General features: G+C 45.3%; 1 protein-coding gene across 1 annotated transcript in view; it reads left to right on the forward strand.

The window, feature by feature from the left end:
• UNC93B1 (unc-93 homolog B1, TLR signaling regulator) overlaps window positions 1-23,479 on the forward strand; it is a 123,768-nt gene that overhangs the window by 90,858 nt on the left and 9,431 nt on the right. Inside the window, exons 9-10 of the mRNA XM_069232967.1 lie at window positions 17,350-17,532; window positions 19,266-19,539. Coding sequence (XP_069089068.1) covers window positions 17,350-17,532; window positions 19,266-19,539 — 457 coding nt within the window. The remainder of the gene's footprint in view (window positions 1-17,349; window positions 17,533-19,265; window positions 19,540-23,479) is intronic.

Consider the following 23,479-nt stretch of genomic DNA (forward strand, 5'->3'; position numbering starts at 1 on the left):
CCTTCTATGGGTGGCATTTTGTGTAAGGGGCAAGGTGCATGCAGTGCTGGGGGCTCGGGGCAGCCATGCGTTGGTTTGCCCCCCAGGTTACAGAGCCCAGCTGGAGCCACGCCCCGTGACGTCTCTGATCCCCAGGTAAACAGGGCCAAACCACGCCCACTGCCCGCAGTGCATGATGCCAGCTTACAGATCATGATTGGGGCTCCCGGTTTTACGGTGTCCATATTTATGTATATTTATTTTGTAGTTTTGAGAGTAAATGAACCTGTAAATGGTATTTTTCACATTTATTTAACTGATAAACACGCGCTCATACTTTGCTGCCTGCCAAATTTTAGCAAATTAAGCAGTCAAATATAACGAAATATTACACTCTCAGGTACCTTTCAGCATTATAGTACAAATGTATGGTAACATATGCCTGCGTTTAGGGAACTCTCAACCTTTTTTTTAACTCCCCAAGCTGTTGTCCCGGAAATCATGAAAGACAGCAGGGAGAGTCACACCAGAAGCGCAATTTTTTGTATTTTTCCACTTTTAAAATACAGAAAGGAAAGACATTGCTTTCTGGATGTATTTATTTGTAAAAATCAATAAAAACGGAAAACGGAGTCTTAATCTTGATGTTTTGTCTCGTGGCACCAGCCTGCTGGAACCCTTCTTGCTTGGCATCAGACCCCTAACCATCTCTCTGGGCCTCACTGGATGACCCTAACAAGCTGGTTTTGACATTTTGCAGAAATAAACATAAAATGCTGTGCAACAAACATATAGATTTTGTTGCAATGGTGTTTGATTAAATATGCGCAACTGGTTACCTAACTTCCATAATTCCTGTTTTTTATGCCTTTGATGTGTGAAGGGGCAGAAAATAGTTGTTACAGAGGGGGATGTGCCATCTGCGTGATGAGTGTGCCAGGGGCACACTGGAGCTTTGAGCGTCACACATTTAAAATCAACATTGATTTTCCCATCGGACTAATTAAATTAGGGTCTAACGGTGAAACGTCAGAGCAGTTGGCGAGCTCAGAATCACCATGTGCCCGAGGGCCCCTGCAGCTGCTTGGCAGCCTTTCATCTCGCCTCGCCCCCCTCCTTTCATCCTGCTTTCTGAATAGGGGGAGGGGAGGATGGGGCTGGGGCAGATGGAGCTGGGGGCAGCAGAGATTCCCCGCACCAGAAGACCGTGCCAAGGGCACTGAGCTCCTGGAAGCCTCAGTGCCTGGTCACGTGACTAGGGGGCCAGCCTGGGGGTCGTGGCCTCTCCATCTCCTGTACCAGGGGCAATGTACACAGATAGGCAGGTGATGTACAGAATAGGGCGAGTTAGGGCAGAACTGAGCTCCCAGGAGAGTCATTCCACATGGGGAAGGTGTGTCTTAGCTCTGATCGTCCGTCTGATGGAAAGACAGCCTCCCCCCAGTACAGCTGTCACAGGCGGGGTCTGTTTTGTTCTGCCCCCAACAGGCTGAAGCCCCGCCTCTTCTAACCCTCTGTACCAGTTGTTGAAAGCAACAGTAGGATTGGACGGAACGCCCAGCCAGGGTGCTCTGAGGCAGACTGGGAGCCTGTGCCCGCTCTCTCCAATCCGGCACTGCGTTGCTGGGTTTGACAGAGCCTACTGTGCATGTATGCTTGGCCGGCCTGAGACGGCCGGCCAAACATACACGTGTACTGAGGGGGAGTGCTGTGCACTCCCCCTCTGTCCCAGTCACGCCCGTGGCCCCACCCACTTTTGTAGTAAAAACATAATAAACCAAGTTTATTATGTTTTTACTATAAAACCTTTGCAGCTGCTGCTGCTGGCGGGGGGGAGAGGCGGACCCTCCTCCACCATAGCAGAAAAGCCGCCCTTGCTGTAAATGTCAAGGAATTTGAAACTGGAGGCTAAAAATTAAATTAGTATCTGCAGATTCATTTTTGGGAGCAGTGCCGGTGCATCAAACAGAATATAGTATGGAGGATAGGTGGTTTCATTTGTATTTAGAAAAGCTCCAACCTTCCTAATGATCAGAAATGGGATCTTTGGTTGGCAGTCAGGTTACCCCCTGTCCAAGCAAGGACCCTCACTTTAGCCAGGGTAAAGGCGAATCACACTCAGTCCCCGCTCACCCTCTTGGTAGCTTGGCACGAGCAGGTAGGCTTAACTTCAGAAGCAATGTGTAAAGTATTTGTACCAACACACACAGGAATACAGTGAAAACTCTATAAAAAGGACACCACGCCAGTTTAGAAAAATAGGAAATATTTAACAAAATCAAACAAGACCAAAACTACAAAAATCCAACGTACACAAGTAAAAATATGAATTTTCAAAAGAATAAGAGCTTTACTCCATAGAAAACAATGGAAACGTTGATTTTGCATAAAGTACCTGGTTAGCGTAAAAAATAAAGCCACACGGGTGAGCGTGCATCGGAAAATGCAACGATGCGTTGATTCCTTCCTCACAAGGGAGGCTGTGCATCATTTCCTTGCCGGTCGGGTTGGCGATGTGTAGTTTTCCTCCCTCGAAAGAGAGCAATGCGTTGATTTCTGGAGGGGGCAGATTGGATCTGCGCAGAGTCAGGTTGACGCCCAGGGACGATGCGTGGAAAACCCTGTTGCACAGTGTTAGAAAACTGCGCTGCGTGGGGTTTGCGCCATTATCAGCAGCCGCAAGCGAGTGTTGCACGTTGTTTCTCCAGCCGCGATGCGTCGATGTCCCAGCCGCAATAAAGGAGGAGTATCGATTTTAGACGCAAGGCTTGGGGGTGTGCCGTTTATAAGCCGCGTTGCAGACGGTGCGTCAAAAATTTGCCCGCACAGTGTTCTGTGCGTGGATTTTCATCTCTTGGCCTGGGATAGGGCACCACTTGGCAGGGTAGGAGTCTCTGCAGAGTCCAAGTGCTGGCAGAGGAAGTATTTGATGGCCCTGAGACTTCAAAACAGGCGGCAAGCTCAATTCAAGCCCTTGGAGATTCTTCACAAGAAGGAATATACCACGGAGGCCTGTCTTTGTCCCCTTTTTACAGGTAGAAGCAGCAACTGCACGATAGACCCACAAAGCACAGTCACAGGCAGGGGCAGTACTACTGTTCAGCTCTTCAGCTCTTCTCCTTGGCAGAGGTTCCTCCTGTTTCCAGAAGTGATCTTGAATAAATCCTAAGTCTGGGGTTTTGGGTCCACTACTTATACCCCTTTTTGCCTTTGAAGTTGGCAAACTTCAAAGGAAAGTCTCTGTTCACAAGATCCTGCCTTGCCCAGGCCAGGCCCCAGACACAGATCAGGGGGTTGGAGACTGCATTGTGAGAGGGCAGGCAGAGCCCATTAAGGTGCAAGTGACCACTTCTCCCTCCACTCTAGCCCAGATGGCTCATCAGGACATGCAGGCTACACCCCAGCTCCCTTTGTCTCACTGTCTAAAGGGGATTCACAAACAGCCCAACTGTCAAACTGACCCAGGCAGCTTCTAACCCTCTCTTCTTATAGTCCCTCCTCTTCTAGCCCTCTCTGCCTGAAGCAGACCTGCCAACTTGAGAATGAAATTTGCCATGTGAGAGAGGGTGTGGCCTTGGAGGGGCAGGGCTTTATGGCAAGAACTTCCCGAGAGGGACTTCTGCCCCTATTGATGACCTTCTTGCACCAAAAAAACATTGAAACTGCTTGATATCCGGGGCGGTTTTCACACCCCTTAATGGACATCAGCTGTTTGGAGCCTCAAAAGACGAGCTGGAAGTCTTCTCTTTGCAGTGGTTTCCAGCTCACCTTGCCTGCCACCATCAGATTTTGGCTCCTCACTGGGTGACCGTGTGAAGGGAGCCAAACTTGTGTGACACAAGGTGGCACCGTGTGAGTTCACGACAGCTAGTGAAGTCCCGCCTCTTCTGACCCGCTCTGCATGAAGTCTCACCTAACTCTGTCTGCTGAAGTCCAGCGAGCGTCCATCCCTCTCTGCTGAAGTCCAGCCAGCATCCATCCCTCGCTGCTGAAGTCTGGCCAGCGTCTGTACCTCTCTGCTGAAGTCTGGCCAGTGTCTGTCCCTCTCTGCTGAAGTCCAGCCAGTGTCTATACCTCTCTGTTGAAGTCCGGCCGCATCTGTCCCTCTCTGCTGAAGTCCCGCCTTATTCCTAACTCTGTCTGCTGAAGTCCAGCCAGCGTCCATCCCTCTCTGCTAAAGACTGGCCAGCATCTGTCCCTCTCTGCTGAAGTCCAGCCAGTGTGTATTCCTCTCTGCTGAAGTCCCGCCTTCTTCCTACCTCTGTCTGCTGAAGTCCAGCCGGCGTCTGTCCCTCTCTGCTGAAGTCCGGCCAGCGTCTGTCCCTCTCTGCTGAAATCCGGCCAGCGTCTGTCCCTCTCTGCTGAAGTCCGGCCAGTGTCTATCCCTCTCTGCTGAAGTCCAGCCAGTGTCTATTCCTCTCTGCTGAAGTCCAGCCAGCATCTTTCTCTCTCTCTCTGCTGAAGTCCTGCCTTCTTCCTAAATCTATCTACTGAAACCCAGCCAGCATCTATCCCTCTCTGCTGATGTTCAGCCAGCGTCTGTCCCTCTCTGCTGAAGTCCCACCTTTTTTCCTAACTCTGTCTGCTAAAGTCTGGCCAGCATCTATCCCTCTCTGTTGAAGTCCGGCCAGCATCTTTCCCTGTAAGCAGAAGTCCAGCCAGTGTGTATCCCTCTCTGCTGAAGTCCCGCCTTCTTCCTAACTCTGTCTGCTGAAGTCCAGCCGGCGTCTATCCCTCTCTGCTGAAGTCCAGCCAGCATCTATCCCTCTCTGCTGAAGTTCAGCCAGCACCTGTCCCTCTCTGCTGAAGTCCCGCCTTTTTTTCTAACTCTGTCTGCTGAAGTCTGGACAGCATCTATCCCTCTCTGTTGAAGTTCAGCCAGCGTCTGTCCCTCTCTGCTGAAGTCCCGCCTTTTTTCCTAACTCTGTCTGCTGAAGTCTGGACAGCATCTATCCCTCTCTGCTGAAGTTCAGCCAGCGTCTGTCCCTCTCTGCTGAAGTCACGCCTTTTTCCTAACTCTATCTGCTGAAGTCCAGCCAGCGTCTGTCTCTCTCTGCTGAAGTCCCGCCTTCTTCATAACTCTATCTGCTGAAGTCCAGCCAGCATCTATCCCTCTCTGCTGAAGTTCAGCCAGCGCCTGTCCCTCTCGGCTGAAGTCCCGCCTTTTTTCCTAACTCTGTCTGCTGAAGTCTGGACAGCATCTATCCCTCTCTGTTGAAGTCCAGCCAGCGTCTGTCCCTCTCTGCTGAAGTCCCGCCTTCTTCATATCTCTATCTGCTGAAGTCCGGCCAGCGTCTGTCCCTCTCTGCTGAAGCCCTGCCTAGGAACAGAGCTGGTCTTGTCCAGACCCTCAAAGTCCGTCCATCACCTTTATTTTCCGCTCAAGTGGTAACCAAAAAAGGTCCTGGATGTAATGCTCGAGTTAATCTTGGCCACTTGCAATTTGTCTGGGTGACTTCCATCATTTTCCGCTAAGTGTGAGCAAACAAAATGCAAATCATCATCATCATCATTTAACTTTATTTCGGTAAGTAAAAAAACATACCATAAAAGTACAATACACATCAAGGAAAAAAAAAAAAAACAATAAGGACACAATAGAAATTTATAAAAGAATAATAAAGGAGTTTAAGAATCAAACAAAATGAACAGCCAGATGAACACCTCTTGATATAAAAAAGGTCCACTCAGCAAAAGACTGATTCCATAAATCAGTAAATGATTAATAATATAATGAACCCATGTCTATATCCTATAGAGTAAGAACTAAAATCACGCATCCAATTTGATAAATATACATAAAAAAATCTAAAAATTGACTCCCCGAATTTTTTTTTGCCACTGATAAAACTGTCTAGACGGATGGATCACATTTTAAAATTCTCACAACATAAAACAATATTAATTATTCCATAGGTCAATAAATAAGCAATGATATTAAAAAACAATATCTATATCCTATGAAACAGAAACTACAATCATGCATCCAAATTCAATAAATATACGTAAGTAAAACTAAGGATTAACTACCTAATCTTTTTCCTTAAAACTGCTAATCTCAACCGCCAGATTGACTCAAGGAATTTTGCCACTGGTAAAACTATCTGGACGGACGGGTCGCATCTTAAAATTCTCTCAGCATGGAAACTAAATCTAACACCTATTCGTTTGCAAAGCGGGATGAGCCAAAATGCTCTCTGTTTGTGATACGTATGACAGTGAAAAAAAACATGTAAACCAGTCTCTTCACTTTTACAGCCCATCGGGCATAATTTAGATCTATTAGTTGAGCGCGACCATTTATACGTTAAGCAGCACAAGGGGAGAGACCCAATCCTGAACCTAATAAAAAGGGCACGAGCAAATGGCGATAATGCTGCATCCATAAAAGGCTCAAATTCATAATGACATTTGACAGATAAGAAATTGTCAGACATAGACAATGGAATAGAACTAGCAAATTGGCCAACCTGAACATTATGCCAAAAAGCATCCTTTAACAGCTGTGCAGCGTTTTTAGGAATGGAGATAGGATCCTGCCAATAGGACCCTAAGCCGAGCTGGGAAAAAGATTGTTCGACAAAGGCGCACCATTTGATTTTGACAATAGAATCACGGCCCACCAAATTAAGAAGCCCACAGCGAAAAGGAATTCGGGCATCTGTTGTCCATAACCGAATCCAAAACAACAGAGGCCTTAAAGCAGCAATCTGCGAGATTGAGAAGAGGTTTAGGTCCAGTTGAATAGGCAGAGATGGAGTGCTCGATGGGACCTTTAGCAACATTTTTAGAAACTGATTTTCTGCCCTTGCCAAATTCGCCAAGTTGCAGGGGCCCCAGAGTTCGGCGCCATATAAGGCGCCACCCCTAGCTTGAGATTTATATATTTCAAGGGCAGGGGACATTGCAAATTTGGGGGATCTTGAGGCAAATCTAACAATGCCGCCGCCGTCTGCTTCAGGCATAATAAAGATTTTTGGCGTTGAGCATGCCAGAGATGTGAATCTTCCACTTTGATGCCTAAATAGTCAAAGGTACCCACCCTTTCCAAGGGAACACCGTCTAAATATACAGGCCTTTTCATTTTATGCCTGATGTCCCCGAGGACCATATATTTTGTTTTTGCTGAATTAATTGATAGCCCATGGTCAGTACAAAACTCCAGAAATCTGGAGAGCAATCTAGAAAGGCCCATGGCAGTACGTGATAGTAATAAAGTATCGTCTGCAAATAAGAGACAAGGAAGCTTCTGCCTGCCCAAGTTAGGGGCATCACTTTGGCAATCTAAAAGGTATGGCAAACAAGCATTAATAAACAAAAGAACAAAAACAAAAGAAACAAGGTGGGTGCCAAAACGCACCCTTGCCTCCCACCACGGGCAGTTGGAAAAGCTGGAGTCAGGTCGCCAGTGGCACCCCAGCGGACCTTAGCACAGTTGTCAGAATAAAGATCCTTGATCATATTAATCATAGAACCCGGAACACCAGTAGTACTGAGGACCTCCCAGAGCTTGGCACGCGGACAAGGTCAAACGCAGATTTCAAGTCGACAAAGGCCACAAATAAGTGGCCTTTATCTGCGTCTACGATCTTCCACTTAATGGTAATAAATTCGAAGATCTGATCGATGGTACTGACCTTGTCCCTAAATCCCGCCTGAAGATGACTTAAGACCTGGTTTTTCGTTATCCAGTGTTTTAGTCTAGTTAACAACTGGTACGAAAAGATTTTCTGCAAGTTGTCAAGTAAACTAATAGGTCTATAATTCCCGGGGGAACTCTTGTCTCCTTTTTTATGAACGGGGACAATAATTGCCATCTTCCACAAGACCGGATAAGATCGAGTTGTCACGGCAGTGTTTGATACCCTATTGATGTACCGGGTCATACAGATAGATCTGGGGTTATACAGATCCGAAGGAATACCATCTTGGCCAGGGACCCTACCAGATCTTTGAGCGCAGATTGCCAACTCTGTTTCTTTTAAGGTAAAGGGAGGCATTTCAGGCTGGCACAATGCAAAATCTATGAGAGTGTCATCAAAATCCGACTGAGAGCCATACAGTTCCCCAAAATAGGAGAACCAAGTTCCTGAATCAATATGACATTCAGGAGTAGATGACAGGGCAGAATCACTACGCGAAACCAACGTCCAAAAGAGCTTGGCATCGCGATTACTAGCAGCCTCCGCCAGACACTCCCATAAGTGATCCTCATATTTGAGTTTCGATAACTTGCAAATAGACGTGTAATTAGTGGACAGTTCCAGCAAATGATTGGATTCAACCAAAACAGTGGGCAGATCAGACACTGAAACTAGGGCTGTCTTATATGCAATTTGCAAAGGGGCATGATCACTAGTACGGGGAAGACCCACCTCTACGTTAATTATGAAATGCCAAACTCGTAAATCTACAATAACATAATCCAAAAAACTACTATAGTGTCCTCTAAAAAAGGTGGGCCTAGCATGAGTATCGTTTGGAAAACGGCCATTTCCAAAACGAAGGCCATATGTAAGTGCAAGGTCTATTATCTGAGACGCCCTAAGGGAGGGAATAAGTGACGTAGGTTGAGGTAAAATCGGGGAAACATTCCACACTTCATCTTCAGTTGACTCAACGAAAGCTGAGCCAAGTTCAATTTGAACATTGAGATCACCTGCAATGATGATACGATATTTAGAGTGGAATTCAGATAAAAAATTATGCAGAAGATGGATAGTGTCGGACTGCTGATTAATAGGGCCTGGTCGGTTATAGATATTAATGCATAGCACAGGGGTGCCAGATTTTGGCTGTATTGATATGGCTAAAATGTCACAAGAGTCAACAGCAATTTCCTTTACCTTACCCATCTCCGACAGCTTGACCCAAGTACAAAGGCCCCCAACCGCCCTTCCCCTCGAGGATTGGATTGCCTTTTTTGTAAGCGAGCAGTAGCCTTGCCTGTACACACCATCCGTTGCCCAAGTTTCCTGAAACATGCAGCTGGAATAGGATTCAACATAATCCCCCCACTCAGAATCAACCAATTTGCTCTTAATACCTGACAGGTTCCAGGACAATAAATTCCCTAAAGGAGATGGAGTGGTACAAGTGAGCGTGCCAGAATCAATGTCCAGAACTGGAATAGGAATTAATGTAGGAATACAAAATGAGGCACTTAAAATGGGACCACCTAGGCTGGTTGAAGAGCTTGGTGGTAGCTCGTATGGAACACTAGAATTACAGGAATTAAAGGGGTGTAGTCAATCCACATCAGATGTGGCCCCTAAAAAATTGGGGTCTCGAGTATCAACACCTTTAGGATTGTGGACCAAAGCAGCCCCATCGACAGGAAAAGACAACAAACCAGACATAGCAGCAGAAACTGGAACGTTACAGGGATTTTTCTTAGACCTAAAAGGATGAGCGGGCAAGATCTTGTGTCCAGCAACAGGCAAACGTTCACTAAAATGTATATTCAAGTCAGTTCTTAGCAGGTTGCGGGCGTCCATCTGCAAAAGTCCCCTAACTAGCTCAGAATTAACAAGGATAATTTTAATGGTGTCACGTCCACCCGGACAGCTGCGTACACGAGAAGCAAAGACAATGTCAGAAAGAATAATAGAGGCACAGCCCCTAGTGTGGCGGATCCAATATGACACCTTGTTAATAAGAGAGGAAGTATCTTCTCTGGTATAAGATGTGAGAGGAGGGACATTGCACAAATAGATGCAGTTTGGATTAGACACATGAGCGGAATGGGCCACTATTTGGTCAGAGTTAGAAAAAGGAGATATCGAATGTACTGCCGAAATGGCCAAATGTTTCCCATGAGATGGCTTATTGGCGGGGCCCTTGTTGAGATCCCCAAATGATGAAGAAATAACTGGCAAAGCAACCGGATCCAGAGAACAGGAAGATTGTGCTGGCACTGGAATCGAAGTAGACTGGGGAGATGAGCCAGTTTTTTAAAGTAGTTTGAGGACCTCAAACAATAGACCCTTCAACTCCCCAACTTCTCGTTTTAAACTGGAAACTATAGTTAGCACATCTTCACCTGGAGGATCACAAAGAGTGATAAGAGGTGGAGGAATCAAAGGTTTTTTATCCCCCACCAAATCAGAACGGTCCAAAATGGAAAACCGATTAGCACAAGGAATGCCACAAAGGATAGGATCAAGAAGGGTAGCATCCGAATTATCCACTGAACCAGGTGGAGAAGGGGATTTAGGCAAACACAACTGCCTAGATAAGGCAGGAGCTTGCACAGAAGTTATCAAAGGCTGGGCATCGGTAGAAATGTTAGAGCCTGTTGTTAGGAACGGAAGCAGAGTCCCAGGTTTCAGTCTGTTACAGGCATTACCCTCCTTTTCTTTAAGAATAGATTCCACTTCCTCGATTAAATTATCGATTTCTCTGGAGACACAGTTTGAGTGGGCTTGCGTTACTCTATTACGTTTTTAAGTTTTGGATTTAACAACTACATGATCAGGACTGGTGCGCGCTTTACGCTTCCCCATGTTTAAAAAAGGGAATAAAGAAAAGAGGGGAGGCTCTCACTAAACCCCTAAGAAGCACAAGGAAAAATCAAAAACCAAGGGGTATGGCCCAGCCCAACCTCTTCCGGCCACTGACGGGCAAAGGACGGGCCCGCCCTTGGCCCGGGCTTCGCCCGGGCACGTCCTGCGAAGCGGGAGCGCTGTGTGATTTTTAAAGGGGTCTTAGCCCCGCCCCCAGGGATCCGGCAGCAGTCCTTCTTCAGACGTAGGCAAACGCGCAACCCGCGAAGCGGGCGAGCTGTGTGATTTTTAAAGGGCTCTTGGCCCCGCCCCCAGGGATCCGGCAGCAGTCCTTCTTCAGATGTAGGCAAACGTGCAACCCGCGAAGCGGGGGCGCTGTGTGATTTTTAAAGGGGTCTTGGCCCCACCCCCAGGAATCCGGCAGCAGTCCTTCTTCAGATGTAGGCAAACGCGCAACCCGCGAAGCGGGCGCGCTGTGTGATTTTTAAAGGGGTCTTGGCCCGGCCCCCAGGGATCCGGCAGCAGTCCTTCTTCAGATGTAGGCAAACGCGCGTCCCCCGAAGCGGGCGCGCTGTGTGATTTTTAAAGGGGTCTTGGCCCCGCCCACAGGGATCCGGCAGGAGTCCTTCAGATGTAGGCAAACGCGCAACGCGCGAAGCGGGCGCGCTGTGTGGTTTTTAAAGGGGTCTTGGCCCCGCCCCCAGGGATCCGGCAGCAGTCCTTCTTCAGATGTAGGCAAACGCGCAACCCCCCGGCAGCAGTCCTTCTTCAGATGTAGGCAAACGCGCAACCCCAAATGCAAATCAGTCTTGGCCCCGCCCTTCAAGGAGCCATCCAGCCAGAATTGGTAGGCTGCACCCCATCTAAACTGGGACACAAGCAATCATAGCTATATTTGAAAGTGTTTAAAGTGTATTTATATAGCGCTTACTACCCCTGACGAGGTCTCAAAGCACTTTACGGTGAGTAGCGCCCTAACAAGGAGCCCAAAGTTAATGGTCAGTCCATTCTTTTTTGGGGTTAATTTTGCATGCTCACTCCATGCATTCAATGCAGTTTCTTTGTGGTACGTTGTTGATGTAGATGTGATCATTAGAGGGGGCTATTGTTTGCTGGAATTATTAGATATTGTTATGGTATCCAAAAAGAATTTTAAGGCCGATAGGCATGAGGTTTTAGAGTAACTTGTATACAGAAGAGGCAGACAGAAGGTAAAAGGAAGCAGGGGTCCATTTAAAAAACATAAGGGACGGAAGGTCAATTTTTCATGCCGGATTTTAAGGAATATAACAGGTTGAGAATTTTTGTGTGCAATTTGTGAATATAAACCTGTTGAGAGAAACCGTTTCATATTCTGCACATAAGGAATGTAGCTAACACTCATTAGTAAAAAAGGAAGCACATTGCTTGTTGAGACCCTGGAACTCCAAGCAACATGACAAATAAGAGACTCTTTTTATATACCCACTACAGCATCTTAATACTATAAAGTATTGTTACAGTTTATGCAAATTATATGCACCATAAACTATATATATATATATAGGCAAAACAAAGTGGTCCAATGCAGTGCACACGTTTGAGCCAGTGCTAGCGTCGTCGGGGTTCTACCTTCCCCGAAATCAAACCTCCAACAAAGAATGTGTACGCTGCACTCCAGGAGAGTATTTGTTCAATTTATTATTCAGCAAACACCAAGTTGCCCCACCACGGACGTGTTTCGACTACAAGTCTTGCTCATGGTATTACCTGAAGTGCAGCATATATATTCTTGGTTGGAGATTATATATATATATATAACATATAAACACCCATCAAGTAAAAAATATAACTAGGCAATTGATAGACTCATTGCCGCAATCATTAGTATATTCACTGCATGTTTGTGATCCATCCAGTGCCTGGTTTGGATGCTGCTGTCCTACGCATCTACTTAAAAAGCACCCCCACAGAACAGACACCATGTCCAGCAGAATGGGCGTGTCTGGGGTCACCTCGCCCCTTCCAGGATTCACCCTGCTCCCTAGTGGGCTTATTGTACTTAATTGGTGAGTCGCCCCCAAATTGCATATGACACTGCAATCTCTGGTATTTTTGTCAGGTTGTGCAGTGTAGGCAAACTGACTGGGAAAGCCAAATAGAGGTGATCAAGCCACAGAACACCTGACCCTGGCTCGTGCCAGGTGTCTGGCTACTCGAACTAGAAACGAGCCCAGCCGGAGTGAGCTATGAGTGAGTGATTCACTTCTTCAGCACATGGCATCAGCCATAGAGGAAGAGGAGAGAGACTGTAAAGGAACAGACAAAGCAGTCGAGAGGTAGAAGGAGAGGACTGAGGAAAATGGACCACGGTCAGGAAGAGATAGGGCAGGGAAGGAGACAGGTGATAGCTTAGTACAGGGCATGTGAGTGAGAAAATAGAGGACATGTGTCATGGGAGCGGTGAGAAATGTGATACGAGAGAAAGAATTAAGACAAAAAAAGACACACTGTGGAAGAGGGGTGAGACTGCAACAAGCTGGTGTGAACAGCAGGTAGGGCTGGGGCAAAGTCAGTAGTGCGACTGACCTTGACTGCTTGCACTGTCAGACCACTGAGGGCACCAGCCTGTCACATCATCACTATCTACATCAATGGGTCAGACATTGCTGCCTCCTGCCTGTGCATCTCTCTTGCTCACTCTCCCGCCCTCCTCTGACACAGCATGACATTGATTTAAACTGGCTCAGTTCTTGTTCTGGCTCTTAGAGCCAAGACCCCCGGCTTCGCTCTGGCTCAGTGCTTCCCATAAGTTCTCTGGTCTGCCCACCTCTAAAAACAAAGTGCTGGGTGGAATTGCTTGAATAAGGTCCATCATTGGCAACTTCTTCTGGTTCATTGCATTCCATTGGTACTATGTAGTATCCAACACTGTGGTCAGTAGGTGTTTGTGATGCAAGTGCATTCTAGTATGGAATGTTAAAGGCGAGTAGACCTCTGGAACCACCTGATAGGTCGCAAAATTGATCTTGCTGGATATTTTGAAGATGTTCTGGAATTTAGGGGAAAGGACATTCTAGGAAAAGGTTATGTGGCAATTAAAGGTTTATCAATTTTAGGGTGCTTTCACCAGGGTCTTTTCCAGGCACCAAAGACCAAGTTTCTGTTATTGATTGCAATGATGATACTGAAGAACTCACAAAACATTTTCATTCTGTATTTAACACACAATTAGGCAGGATTAAGGGATTCACTCATCAAAGACAAAGAGGGAACCATCCCAGTCAAACATAGACTGAGGAGTGTGCCTTTTAGTGTCAGAGAGAAATTGGAACAAGAATTGAATGGCCTTTGTGTAAAAGGTATAATTGAACCAATTGAGTCCTTATTATGGCTGTCACCTTTGGTAGAGGCAAGGAAAAGAAAATTGTGATTTGCGAGTGTGTGTGGACCTTCCCAGCTTGAATAAACTTATTTGGGTAGATTCATATCCCCTCCCTAAGATCACTGAACTATTAACCATGGTTAGTGGGTCTAAGAGGTTCTCAAAACTTGATTTAGCAGCAGCCTATCACCAAGTTTTGTTAAATCTATCTTCCAGACACCTTACTGCTTTTGTGTCCCCTATTGGAACATTTCAATACTGCAGTATACCATTTTGGTTGGCGTCAGCTGCTGCATTCTTTCACAGGATTGTATTCCATATGCATTAAGGATGTCAAAGGAGTAGTGGTCTTTCAGGATGATGTTCTGATCTTTGGATGAACAAGAGTGGAACATGACACTATTTTAGCACAGGTATTGAGCATTATGCAGGAAATAGGGATGGCATTACAAAGTGAGAAGTGTCTGTTTTTGAAGGACAGAGTCGAGTATTTGGGGCATGTAGTATCTGAACATGGAATTGAGCCAAGAGCTGGACTTGTTAAAGCTATTACTGATGCATCCCCGCCAGTTGATAAAACAGGTCTTAAGTCATTTATTGGACTTTGTGAATTTTATTCAAGATTCATACCTGATTACGCATCAAAGGTCAAATCACTGACTTCTATGTTGAGGAATAATGTTCAATTTGTGTGGGATAAGTTGTGTCAAGAGGTTTGGATTAAATCCCAGATGGCAGGGTCTAACATTTTAAAACCATTTGATCCCAAAGAAATATTTACTATAACAGTTGTTGCCAGCAGTTCTGGTCTTGGAGTGGTGAACACACTTGGGTATGCATCAAGAGTGTTGAAAGAAGCTAAAGCTAACTTTTCTGTAATTGAGAAAGAACTATTGGCTTGTTGGTGGGCTATCAGGAAATTTCATCCCTACATATGGGGAAGTCATTTACTTTTAAGAACCGATCACAGCCCATTAGTATCCATATTGACAGGAGATAACATTAAGGATCACACTCCATGTAGTGCTAGGTTTTCTGCAGAACTGTTTCAATATGATTTTGAAGTTGCATATCTTCTGTAAATAGAAATGTCAGAGCGGACTACTTATTGAGGTTCCCCATTGACAAAGTTGATGTAGACATAGTTGATGAGGAAGAGCTTGAAAGCTGTTTCATAGCATCCATAGATATTGAAAACATGTGTGCTTTTAGTGAAGTGGAATGGAGGGAAGAGTTGAACAAAGATGCTTTGTTGATACAAGTGATAAAGTTTGTGAAAAATAGATGGCCTAAAGAAAGAAATGTTCCACATCAATTCCAGACATTTGTTAAAATTTCTTCTGAACTCTCAGTGGAGGATGACATACTCATGTGTCGAGAGAAATTTGTGCCTCCTGAGAATTTGCAAAAAAGAATATGTGGTGTGCATGAGGGCCATTTAGGTACGACACTAACTAAGCGCATAGTGTGTGAAACCTTCTGGTGGCCTAGTACGGATAAAATCATCGATGAACATGTTGGTGATCACGTCATATGTAACAATTTTGAAAAATGGTCTCAAAACCAGGAATCCTCCTTTGCAACCGATTGAACTTCTTTCCAGGTCATGGGAAAAGGTTGGCATTGACCTTGTTGGTCCATTTAACTCTTTGCCTTCTTCCTCTAAGTTTGAGGTGATTCTTATAGACTATTATTCAAAATGGCCAGAGATCAGGTTCATGGGGGATCCAACATCAAAAAATATCATTGATTTTTTAAAATATATCTTTTTGAGAGAAGGTTTTCCATCTGTCATTGTTTCTGACAATTAGGTACAATTTATCAGCCAAGGAGTTCACATTTTCCTTCAACAAGGTAGTATAAAATATCTTATCACCCACAAACAAATGGGCTAGTTGAGCGCATGAACCGAGACATGGGCAAATGTGTTCAATGGGCTATTGCTATCAATTGTGTACTACAAAATGCAGTACGGTGCATACTATGGTTTTATCGCACCACTCCCCACTCCTCTACTAAAATGTCACCATTTGAGTTATTGAGGGGTAGAAAACCATCATCCAAGATTTGTCAAAGTGGGTAAAACAAAATGTTCTGAAGATGTTGATGTTGTGATCAGCCAAAATGTGCATGTGGCTCAACAGGATTAAAATAAATATTTTGCTTCAAAGAAAAGAGTTATTTATCATCATTATAAGGTTGGTGATTGTGTAGGAATAAATGCCCCTGTGCATACAAAGAAAGGAAGCATGAAATAAACAGAACCCTTGATCATTGACTGGGTTTGCAGAAATGCAATAAGGGTCAATAAACTTAGTTGGTGGAATGTTAGGAAGGTATTTAAGATTAAAAACAATGAACAACCAAAGAGTACTAACACTGAAGAGTTTGTGTTTGACTCCAGCATAGTAAGTGAATCAAAAAAAAATCTAACTAGTGTTTGTAAAAGCAATCTACAGGGAAAATTGGCTGCTAGACATTGTTGAAATGTCTGGTTTCATAGACAATATTTTTGAAAAATATATTTACTTTTATGCTACATGACAGTTCCATATATGCTTGTTGATCATAGCATATGTATGTTTGCTATATTATGTTTTCAAATATGCTTGTGTTCATTGCAGTAGTATGAATTAATGTATACTTCAGTTATACTATTGATAATTAATTGTGTAGTTATTTTTAGTTAATATATTTATTTTAGTTTTTAATTAAGGTATATGCGAGTATTGTGGTTTTTTTCTTATTGTATTAGAGAAAGAGTATAAATGTAATATTCAATCCTGTAGACTGTAAGTGTTTGTGATGCAAGTGCATTCTAGTATAGAATGTTAATGACGAGTTGACCGGAGAACGGCAGTTGGAGCGAGGCACTATGGCCAGCTCAACATAATCCTGTTGTGCAGTGTCTTGTACTGTTGAATAAACCTACATTCCTGCATATCACCCCAGCATGATTACTACATACTGTTTGCTTCCTGCACCTTAATAATGAGCTCCTACTTCAAAGGTCCTTGAGTGTCACCTTCGTCGCAACATTAAACTCTACCCTTGGCCTCAAAGAAAGGACAGGCTTACACTGCATTTCTGACTCTGCTGTCAAGTCTTTTGCATCTAGGTCCTGTACAAAGTTTCCTCTCTGCACTCTCCCTCTTATGCCCCCTTTCTGCTTCCTCCCTATATCTCTGTGGTCTGCAGAAGATCTTTGCTCTACATTTAGCTTGTTACACATTTTAATGCTTACCACAAAATAAATGTAAAATTAGTCCTCTGAAGACACAAAGCATGATGCATTAATGTGAAGAAACTCAAAATATTCAAACAATACTGTGGCAATATTGTGGCAGAGGTGCATAAATTTAAGGAGATAAGATGGACCTTTCATAATTTTTGGAAAATTAAAGGATCAGATTAGTGTTTAAAATGATTTTTGTTGGGATGGCATTGGGGAGTCAGCATCTAACAGACTTTGTTGTGCTTTACCTCTCCCCCCTGCTGTAGGTCCTGGTCTTGTGCGGGGCCGCCTACCGTCCAACCGAAGAGATTGACCTGCGCAGCATCGGCTGGGGCAACATCTTCCAGCTGCCCTTCAAGCACATGCGCGACTACCGCCTGCGACATCTGTTCCCCTTCTTCATCTACAGTGGCTTCGAGGTGCTCTTCGTCTGCACTGGGTTCATCCTGGTATGTCCTGGGAGCGGGCATAAGGGGTTGACAGTAAGAATGTTCAGTTTCCCGGAGCTCTTTGTTTACTAATTAGACAATGGAAATTGAAACAAACGTCATTAACACCCACTGGGTCGTTTAAACTTTAGTGGTAGTGATAAAATGGGTGTAAACAGTAACTGAAAGCTGTGGTATTCTGTAATATTAGTGAAACCTGGTGAATGGGGTGTAGAGTGTGAAAGGTTGAAGGGCCTTAGAAGGTTTGGTGGGGCTCTGGTTTCCACGTATGCCAGTTGAGGCAGACATGCAACGCAAGTGGGTGGATGAGGCATTTGGAAGATATTTGGCTTTGAAGCGTGTTTGCTAAAGCCTCAACTCCCAGTTTGGCCATCAGCGGTTGGGGTCTGCTACTGGCAACAACTTTATTATAATTCCAGAACAGAGGAGTCCAGCTGCATTAGGAGCACCGCAGAAGGATGTGCCGTAATGAAGCTAATTCCTCAGTTTTGCTACTTTAGCTGTTATTACTTCATTGAGAGTGGGCAACCATTGAATCAAGGTGTGGGCGAGCAGTACATGGGTAAGCATTCATCATAGTAGGCACGAGAGTCAGCGGCCATGAGAGTAGTAGATGTACCTGTACATCAGCGGGCGCTCTCAGCGAGTGGCAAGTGGCACGTGCGGGAGCACACTCATCCGTTGATGAGATGTCTGGATCAATACGTCACGGCATGGAGTCAGCCCATTGTGAGGAGACCTCCTTGGCAACTGCACGCTCCGGTGAAGAGGATTCAGAGGAAGCCCATACATCACAGCAATGTCATGCCTTCTCAGGGGCATATTTATCCAAATCATACATCCAAGTCATCTACAACTAATGGAAGAAGTGTTGTTTCTTCACAAGTGTATACCGGAAAAATATGAACACAACACACACAAAAGAAGCAAAGCCCATTTATGCCCAGCTGTGTAAATTGTTTACAGAAACTTACTCGATATCCAGTGCTGATGCACTATATGCTGCCTGGTTTGAGACTAGTTTTTAGACCAGGCTGTAAATGAGGACCAAACACTGAAGCATCACTTGGTCCGGCAGATGGACCCTGAGAGCAGCTGAACTCCTGAGATGCACCAGGAGTTTGAGCACCGCCTTTGCTTTAATTTCATGCCTGATATGATTTAAGGACTGCGGAGAAGGTCATTGCAGCACCCAGTCCTGTCTCTTGTGGTTTTGTGCTGCAGGAATGTGTTGATGTGAGTCCTCCAACAATCAAGAAGATTGCACCAAGAACCATCTAACAAGCCAATACAAAGAACTCTAAGTTAATCAGAACTCTAAAACTTTCTCTAATTACCCTTAGAGGGCTAATACTTTCCTGGTATTGCAAGAACTACAGTGGCCCTCATTTGCCCCCCACCCCTGCCTCCTGTGCAAAACTCTGAGGGATAAATCTGTATTTAGCCAGGCTCAGCAATACTTAAAGCAATGGTTTGTTCCATGCATACACGTTAGAACTGAGAGATCAGGTGATCAGAAGATGCTAACTCCCCAAAAGTGTTAGGAAGAAGGCAGGTGGTAAAGCAATGACTAGTCTGCCCTGCAACAGATAGGATTATTTTACTAGATGATTTAAGACATTGTGGTTAGAAGACCTTAAAAGTTCACCTGTTGTACCAGGGCTGTAGAACTTAGTTTATGGTCTTTAGCACTTTATCGATTCCTAATAATGTTACTGACTTTTTTTCCTCAGTGCTACGGTGTCTGCGCCATTGGGTTGGAGAACCTCCCCTACATCATAATTGCGTACGGACTGTCAGCTTCTGTCTTCTCCTGCTTGTCCCTCTCAATGCTGAAGCTGTCGCGCCCGGTGTCACTAGTCTCAGGTGCAGCAATCCACACCATCCTCATCATTGTCCTCTTCTTCTGGTCGCCCTCGCCCCGGAACCTCAATCAAAGCCCCTTCATCTACCTCTTCGCAGTGGTGTGGGGAATAGGCAGCGCCTTGAACAAGACTTCTTTGAGTAGTAAGTAGTGGTTATTATATGAAGGGATGAAATGGGCGAGGGAGGAGCATGGACGACCAAGCTATAGTTGACATGTCTAGTGCGTTCCTAACACCACCCCGCTTCGCGGCAACAGCACACTTACCAGTACGGATAGCTTGCCTACGTACACTCAACAAGAAATATCACACATGCATGAAATGTTCATTCAGATCAATTCACAACACTTATGGGCGCCTTATAAAGAAGACGTTAACTCATCAGCATTAAGGTTGATTTATTTTGGAATGTTTGAAATAACATGCTGCCTGGAGAAATAAAGGGTAGGTGGTACCTAAGTGGATGTGAGGTGCGTGTCCCTATCTCGTATTCCTCGATCATCGCCCTGATGGTCACAATTCATTAGCAGAATAAAGGGTTTGGTACTCAAAATATTTAGGTGCCGACAGGCATGGGTTCTTCAGCCAGGCGGCGATGCAAGATGTTCCGGAGTCTGGGACAAGGATGCCCAGTAATTGGCCTCCATGTTAGATAAGGTATAGGTTACAGAGTCTGGGAAAAGAACGCCCAGTAATCTGCATCCATGTTGGATAAGGTGCAGGTTACAAAGTCTGAAACAAGGAAGCCCAGTAATTGGCATCCATGTTGGACAAGGTGCAGTTTATAGAGTCTTAAACAAGGACTCCCAGTAATTGGCATCCATGTTGGATAAGGTGCAGGTTATTGTCTGAAACATGGATGCCCAGTAATTGGCATCCATGTTGGATAAGGTGAATGTTAGAGAGCCTGGAATAAGGACACACAGTAATTGGCTTCCATGTTGAATAAGGTGCAGGTTACAGAGTCTGATACAAGAATGCCCAGTAATCAGCATCCATGTTGGATAGATGCTGGATGGGTGATCATAGGCTCATGGCACTGGCATTGTGGTGATGGGGAAGTCAGATTTTGTATGTACCAGGTCATTTGTTCCAATAGGCCTAGTGGATTGTACAGAGGAACTTAAAATTACTTTGCTCTCCTTGGGAGAAAGTTGAGTACCTATTTTTAACAACATTGTACAAATAAATTATATACATCATAATGTTGTACCATCATAATGCTGTAGAAATTACTCTGAAATGTCTTTCTACAGACAGCTCTAGCTGCCTGCCAGGCACTGCCCTGTATAGAATTCTAATAATTCTTCATTATTAGATGTCTCTCTGGTCAATTTCAGTTTTCTGCTCTTTACTTGTGGCTTTCCTCCTTATTCTGTGTTTTTTCCACCCTGGTGAGGTTATGTTATCTTATTGTAAAGGGTTCTTGATATAGCCCCAACGACTCACCCCCGAATCTTGGTGGTAAGACGGACAGAACAGATAGAGTAGCAGCTAATCAGAACAACCAAATCTTGAGATGTTTTTTGAAGCCAGAGAAATCCGTGCTTAGACAAATGGACAAAGATAGGGGCAAGATAAAAAGAAAATGCCCAGCCATCGAATTTTTATGTTTGGATACTTTGATGGCATAAGAGAAGTTGCATTTTGGATTTTTGGATCTTAGATTTCTGTCAGGGTGGTAAAGGATGAGTCTATACTGCAGAGCAGAGCCCAGGCAACAAATGCCAACTGGGTGGAGAACATTAATCAAGCACACATTTTATTGAAGATACTGGTGTATGGAATTCAGTATGTAAACATTTATGTGATAGAGACTTCTAGTTGCAGATTCCTTACCTTAGAATTTCCCCCAGGCGTCAGTCTGGATCCGGAGATTTTTGTTTGAGCAGTACCTCTGCGTGCCTTCAGGTGGTGTCGGTCATCTCTGCGTTCGTCGCTAGGATCGTTCTTGCTGGATATGACATTGCAGATCCTATATAGACACCACCCCGTCATGCTGATGTCAGTTCTTTTCTTTCCACGCCAGCCTATACACATATGTGGAGAAGAGCGACCTCTAAAGTTGCTTTTTGACTGTTTTTTTTATTTTTACTTTTTGTCAAAGTTTGTTTTACTACTGGTGCATTGAAATGTTGTCACGGAAAGCCAGCTTCAAGCTGTGCGACTCCTGTCATCGGATGATGTCTGTGACGGATCCTCACCTCCTGCGCCTCTGGTGCTTGGAGTGCGACCATGACCTGAAGTCGTGCTCCGAGTGCCAGGTCATGAACCCAAAGGCTTTGAGGAAGTGGTCTCTAAAGCTCATGGTGGCCCGGCACTTCTCCCTGTTGCTCCCAGTCTCGTTTGAGAGGAAGGTTACAAGGTGGCTCGTAGAGTCCTCACCACTCGTCCTCGTACCACTCAAGATTTTTGCGACATTCAGGTAAGAAGAAGAAGAAGTCAAAGAAGTCGAAACGCTCTTTGACTTTACCCCATTGGTCGCATGACACGACGTGGGACAAGGACCATCGATGCTCTAGGCCTCCGTCTTTGGAACCTGCTTCTGGGTCGGCTCTGTGCATCCTCAAGTTTCCAGGAGCCGGGGCCACACCTGCCCAATTGAAAGAGTTTTACGAGGCCATGCACCTCATCTTTGGGCAGTCCAATCCTGCTGGAGCACCTTTGGCCCCAGCAGGGTCAGCAGGGACCTCCTCAGGTTCCCTGCAAGCAGCTTCAGCCCCAGAGGGCACGCTGGGATCTGTTTCTAGTTTCCAGGGCGGCAATCGCTTGGCAATGCTTTTCATCTTGAGTGAAACTCAGGCCTCCTGTATGCCTTTCTGCCCATACCCTTTTGCCCAGAGTTCTCAAGAAGATCAAGAACAACTGGGCCGAGGTCATCCTTGTGGCTCCAGACTGGGCACAAAGAGTCTGCTATCCCAAGCTAACGAGCATTGTCATCTATCCTCCGATCAGACAGCCCCTTCGCGAGGATCTTCTGTAACAGCAGCAGGGGAGGGTTCCCCACCTGAACCTGTCCAGTTTCCGCCTTCTTGCCTGGAGATTGAGCTGCGGACGTTGACAGCTTTCGACCTTCCGTCTGAAGTCTGTGATGTTATCTTCGCAGCCATGTGTCCCTCCACCAAACGGTATCGCTTAAAAATGGAACAAATTTGTGGTTTGGTGCACAGATAAATCTGTTGACCCCCTCTCTGCCCCTCTTTCAGAGGTCCTTTTGTTTATGTTTTCTTTGGCCCATTAGGGCTGTGCCTTAGGCATCCTTAAGAGCTATTTGTCTGCCGTCTCAGCCTTTCCGAGATTACCTGATCAACCCTCTTTATTTAAGTCTCCTTTTGTCAGTAGGTTCCTTAAGGGTCTTACTCACGTTTCCTCCTTCACTTCCCTTATGTGTTTTCCTTTTGGGCCACTTCATAATTCTCCTATCAGGCTTTTAACACTCAAGACAGCCTTCCTTGTGGCCATTACATCTGTTCATAAGGTGAACGAGCTAAAGGCGTTGCCATCCAATCAGCCCTACCTTACCATCTATCCTGACAAAGTGGTGCTTTGCCTTCTTTCTTCCAAAAGTGGTCATGCCCTTCCATTTAGGCTAGTCCATCACCTTCCCTACTTTTTATGCACCCCTGCATCCTTCTAAGAAAGAGGAGAGACTTCACCGCCTGGACCCAAAAAGAGGTTTGGCATTCCATATGGATCATACCAAAGAGTTCTGGGCGGATGATCAACTTTCTGTTGGGTACGTGGGTGCGAAGGAAGGTCGGGCAGTGCAGAAGAGAATTATCTCTAGGTGGGTTGTTTTCTCCATGAAAATGTGCTGCACATTGGCTAAGAAGCTGCCCCCTGAGGGCTTGCATGCTAATTGTACCAGAGCGTCAGCTACAACCACTGCGTTACCAAGCGGAGTCCCAGTCCTGGACATATGTCAGGCAGCAATCGTGGCATCCTTGCACATGTTCACAAAACACTACTGCCTGGACTGTCACACACAAGACTCACACGAGAAGCTTCCACTTAAGACAGATCTTCTATCTCAGCATGAGGATTATCCATACCTCAGACAACACAATCTAGCGGTCTGACAC

The sequence above is a fragment of the Pleurodeles waltl genome, chromosome 4_2, assembly GCF_031143425.1.
Source record: "Pleurodeles waltl isolate 20211129_DDA chromosome 4_2, aPleWal1.hap1.20221129, whole genome shotgun sequence".
In the NCBI taxonomy this organism is placed as follows: Eukaryota; Metazoa; Chordata; class Amphibia; order Caudata; family Salamandridae; genus Pleurodeles; species Pleurodeles waltl.